Source organism: Phacochoerus africanus, chromosome 4 (genome assembly GCF_016906955.1).
Source record: "Phacochoerus africanus isolate WHEZ1 chromosome 4, ROS_Pafr_v1, whole genome shotgun sequence".
NCBI classification, from domain to species: domain Eukaryota; kingdom Metazoa; phylum Chordata; class Mammalia; order Artiodactyla; family Suidae; genus Phacochoerus; species Phacochoerus africanus.
Window position 1 is genome coordinate 58,113,228 of NC_062547.1, and position 5,604 is coordinate 58,118,831.

The 5,604-nt window shown below is 39.4% G+C and overlaps 1 protein-coding gene across 1 annotated transcript; it reads right to left on the reverse strand.

The window, feature by feature from the left end:
* Nucleotides 1-296: 296 nt before the first annotated feature.
* On the reverse strand, nucleotides 297-1,223 carry LOC125124219 (putative olfactory receptor 2W6). Its single transcript, XM_047774365.1, has one exon. The coding sequence runs from the start codon at nucleotides 1,221-1,223 to the stop codon at nucleotides 297-299; it is 927 nt and encodes a 308-aa protein (XP_047630321.1).
* Nucleotides 1,224-5,604: the final 4,381 nt, after the last annotated feature.

The following is a 5,604-nucleotide window of genomic DNA, read 5'->3' on the forward strand; positions in this document are numbered from 1 at the left end:
TTCAGACTGTGTGATTTGAATTTGCTCCATAGGTTCCCTGCAGTTGTACATAAAGTCCAAAGCTAGATACAGTGCAAGTACATTAGATATCTAAAGCAGACACGTTTAAACAGAAGGAAGACACTTTACATCCAGAGAGTAGAGAACAGAGTCAAACTCAAAAGCACAGTGCCTGTCCATGTTCACTTCATTCTTTAAATATTAGTTTTCCACATGATTAAGATGTAGATAAGAAAATGACTGCAGAACATCAATTATATTTTTCCAGCTTTTCTCTATCTTAGGTTTCCCTGTACCTACTCCCACCCCAGGAGTTTTCTCATTGCCCCTTTCACATCTTTGTTCCTCAGAGTATAGATGAGGGGGTTGACACTGGGAGTGACAATGGTGTAGAAGAGAGTGAGGAACTTGCCCTGATCTTGGGAGTAGCTGTTGGCCGGCTGCAGGTACATGTAGATGATGGTTCCATAGAAGAGGATGACCACTGTTAGGTGAGAAGAGCATGTGTTGAAAGCTTTCTTGCGCCCTTCTGATGACTTGATCCTCAGCACAGCAGCAGCAATCATGCCGTATGATATAAGGATCAAGGAAAGAGGCACCAGGAGAAGAGCAACCCCCAGGATAAAGGCAAATGCTTCCACCAGCGTGGTATCTTCACAGGACATGGCAATAAGAGCAGGCATCTCACACAGAAAGTGGTCCACCTTGTGGTGCCCACATCGGGAAAGTTGCATTGTCTGGGGACACATAACAAATGAGTTTAGAAAGCCACAGCACCAGGCCATGGTCACCAACTGCAGGCAGAGACGTGAGTGCATGACCACAGTGTAGTGTAGGGGTCGGCAGACAGCCACATAGCGGTCATAGGACATGACAGCCAGGAGAACACACTCAGTGGAGCCCAGTACCATGTAGATATAGAGTTGGGCCACACAGCCATGGTAGGTGATGGTCTTCTCTGGACCCCAAAGATTCCATAGAAGCTGAGGAACAATGCTTGTTGTGAAACATAGGTCCAAGAAAGACAAGTTCCCAAGAAAGAAGTACATGGGTGTGTGGAGCCTGGAGTCTATGATGGACAAGAGTATGATGGCAGTGTTGCCCACCAGGGTCAAGATGTAGAAGACCAAGATAAAAGCAAAGAGAATTATCTCCAATTCAGGTCGATCAGAAAAGCCTACCAAGATGAATGCCTGTTGATAGCTGTCATTGTCCCTTTCCATAATCTTCACCAGCTGTTATGGATACACAGAAAAACAATTAGATTGGAGGGCAAATGAAGACAGTAACCAGCACTCTCCAATTTCCATTTATGTGAAGTTCAGAATGTCATTTTCCTTTCCATTACTGTTTTAGGATACATTAATTGATTCCTATTGTATGCAAAGCAGTGTGCATGATGACCCTGGAGGGTAGAGGATGAATTGACTCCAAAGTTGTTCTTGGTGAACACTGTAGGTAAATCATGACAAAGAAAAGAAAAAGTATAAGTTCTCTAAAATAAAATTTGTTCAAAAGCTGTGTGTTTTGCAAATTATTTCCAACATCTCAGGGAAGGCCCTGTAGAAGAGTTTGTATTATGGAAGATTGCTGCACCAAGAGGTGGTTGCTTGTTTGTTTTTGGTTGGTTTTTCAAATAAGTGGGAATATCACATATGGCAGATTGAGCAAAATATGTTTCAAGAGGAGGAATTAGTGCATTCAAATACCAAAAGAGTCAAATTCATAGACGGTGTTCAGGGAATCCATAAATGTACATGTCAGGCAACTCCTTAATAACATATAATTTTATTGACACTAAATATAGCACCTTTATATACAACACAATATTACTCAACCATAAAAAGAATGAAATAATGCCATTTGCAGCAACATGGATGGACCTAGAGATTATCATACTAAATTAAGTCAGCCAAAGACAAATAACATATCACTTATGTGTGGAATCTAAAAAAAAGATATAAATGAATTTACTTATAAAATAGAAACAGATTCACCATATTCAAAAATAAATTTATGGTTACCAAAAGGGAAATTTTGGTCAAGGGATAAATTAGGAGTCTAACATGCACTGCTATATATGAAATAGATAATAAACAAGGACATACTGTATGGCACAGGGAACTCTACTCAATATTCTATAATAACCTACATGGGGAAAAAGTCTGAAAAGGAATGGATATATGTATGTGTATAACTGAATCACTTTGTTGTACACCTGAAATTAACACAACATTGTAAATCAATGACACTCCAATAGAAGATAAAAATTAAATTAAAATAAATACAATTTAATTTTTTTTAATTACCACAATACTTTTTGACCATAAAAATTGAAATAGACTGGATTCTGCCTCTGTAAAAGGCAAGTCTGCAAACATATGGCCTAAAATCTAGTTTATCCAAATATATTTTGGCTTTTCCTTTGCAGGCTAGAGAGAAGGCTACATCCTCTCTACATATCCACCCAGACCTCACATGTTTATGTAAATCATGACATCAGGCATATGCCCTGAACATTTTCAGTTTCACAGAGTTTCTATAGTCTGTGCCAAGGGCTTTGATGGGGCTCTGACTTACAGTATAGCAGCAGTGTTCACCTGGGTTCATATGAGCTGTGGTCATAGCAAATAGCATCATGGCAACACACAAAAGGAAGCAGTGAGAACAAGAGTACGGAAACATTTTGAAGGATGGTTGTCTACATGAGGCTGCTGTCACCACCTGTCAAGCTTGACAGTGAAGAAGTGATGAACTCTTTCCAGCTGGAACTGTAGGAAGAAATTCTCTAAGTTCCTATTCATTGTTCAGGAACAGGAACCTCAACAAAGCCCCATGAAGAGATGAAAGAGGCAGGGAATGATCACAAGTAGCCAGCTAAATACCAAAGACTTTGCAAGGTCAACTGAATACTCTAAAGGAAGAGTTTCCCACACAAACTTTGCTGGTGTTGTTTGTGAAGAACAACTCTCACCCATTTTTCCCACAGACCTGTCACAGCTTTCATTCAAGTTTAAGAGAATCAATAAAAGGATCCCAGGAGTGCCGACAATGAGCTACACATTTTGCTCAGCTATATAAATCATTTAGAGCCTGACTCCTCAGCCAAAATTGCAAATATATATCACTTGTATTTATTTATAATGTATTTATTCTAAGGAATATTTTCTCAACGTGCTATTCTTTCATTCCAAGGTGATCCTAATGCTCAGCCTTATGCCCAGTACCCAGAAGTTCTGTTTCACCTAACAAGTATTTTAATTATATGTTAATACACCAGATTTTTCATGATTTTTAGCTCACTCTTAGATCAGAACCATGCAACTGCAAGGAACAGGGCTGATGAAATGGAAAGTGAAAAGGAATGGAGCTGTCCAAACACCTGTAGTAGTTTAGTTAGCACATGATACTATAAATGGTACTAATTTTGAAAACTTTGTCATAAAAGTCTGGATCCACTGGGCTTGATTCTCTGAGTAAATATTATGTCAAAACTTGTACCACTAACTCATAAGGGGAGAGTTGCTGAATGGGATTTAACAATACCAGATAGTGCTCTACTTTTGTCTGTTTCAGGTATGCAGCATATCCCAATCATCACTGTGTTCACAATTACAATATGTTTAATATTTTGCAGAAAGTTCCAGGCCATCCTCACAGCAGCTCTGTGTTGTGGGCAGACAAAGCATTTGGATCTCCTTTCAGAGATGAACTATCTCAATGACAGAAGGGTCAAAAGGCTAGCCAATGCTTACAACTTCATTTAAGAGCAAGGTCCAGAGTTCCAACTTTGGTGCAGCAATGTAGATCTCAGATGTGGGTTGGTTCCCGTGTTGCTGTGGCATAGGCTTGCTGCTGTAGATCTGATGTGACCCCTAGCCTGAGTAACTTCCATTATCATGGGTGCAGCCCTAAAGAAAAGCAAAAAAACAAAAACAAAAACAAAAAAAAAACACAAGATTGTTAAAACAATTCTTTTCATTAGCTCAAAGTTTCATTCACTCTGCTTTCTCCTCTGTTCCTATCTATTTCACAAGGAGATTAAAAAGATAATTTGATGTCTGCGCATCTAGGATCAGGGGATGCCCTTGGGTTGACCCAGCTACAAATGAGAAAGCAAATAGGACATAATTACTCCTAATCTACCTGTCTTGATCCACTTAGTTAAAATACAGAGCATTCAATTTTTTCCAAATTGGGTGCAGAAGCCCTTTTCCAAAATGGAATTAAAGTATGTGCTAGCACTGGGAACCCACTTGCTCTGGCGAACTAACAGATATAAACCCTAATAGAACTATCATAAAGATAAGTATAAATTCCAGAGTTCCCACCATGGCACAATGGAATTGGTGGAATCTACAGCACCGAGACGCAGGTTTGATCCACAGCCCAGCACAGTGGGTTAAGGATCCAGCCAGTAGGATCTGATCCCTGGCTCAGGAACTTCATATGTTGTGGGTAGCCAAAGAAATATGTATATATATAATTATAAATACTTCAAAGCATCAATGATACATATATAAGAATCATTGCTAACTGAAGCTCATATCAAAATCCACCCTATTGTTCTTCCCAGAAAGTAGAAGACCTAAGAATCTGTTGGCCTTCCTTCCAGAGATTAACCAGGAGTTTTCTCAGCAATATCACTATTAATTCTGGTCCCTTTTAGTTTCTGGGTCTTCTGAAATAAATTCCAACCAAAACTCTGATGGGGGATAGAGCACAAAAATAATCTCTTCCCCCATTGAAGTTTTCAAATGAAAATTTATAAGTATCAAAGCTTGAAAAAGAAATATGTAACTGTAGGCAAAATGATCAGGACTGTCCAGAGATGTCATCTCCTCTTAACTAAATGGATGAAGTGTAATAGTGCCACATTTTAAATCATGTTTTACTTATTCCCATATATACAGGTACCCTAGGATTAAGCAGGTGGAAGATGACCCCCAGGGATAAAGGGAAGCACTCAATTCCAAGAGCTTTGATATACACGATGTCATTTTATTGGTGCCTATGAAGGGGTTTGGAGGACAACTTTAATACTATGTCACCTTGAGAATTTGAAAATGTCTGGAGGCCTGAAGATAGACATTAGTTTGTTTACAGAGTTAGGACCTTAGGGACTGGTGTTCTCATCTAGAGACTGGCTCAGGCTCCACATATGAAGGCAGAACTCATTAGGGAAATATCATGGAAAATTCTCAAATGTGAGACTCAGGTTTTCTTGAAGAGAGATTTGATTTCAGGGGTTTATGTAAAAAAGAAAGTAGATCAATTGCTTAATTTGGTCCTGGAATCACAAAGCTAAACCCATGTCATTGTGGGGAGCCAAGCTACCCTAAAGAGTTGACTCCACATCTTCCAACATGGGAAAGGATGAGGTATAGGGAGACCCATATAGAGAATTCTTGGGTCTCACTATCATATTGAGAAGCCAAGAGAAAAGTCACTTCTTCCCTCTATTCCATCCAACATGTCTTCATCTCCTACATAGGTGCTGCCACAACCTGAAGCTGGTATTCAGCCAGTCCAATCCATTTCAAGTGACTGGGTAGTGTCTTTGCCCCTTCCCTTCTCACATTCACTGTGCATATCTCTTTCCAG

Coding starts and splice junctions, on each gene's coding strand:
- LOC125124219 (XM_047774365.1), bottom strand. CDS start 1,223: ATGGAAAGGGACAATGACAGCTATCAACAGGCATTCATCTTGGTAGGC.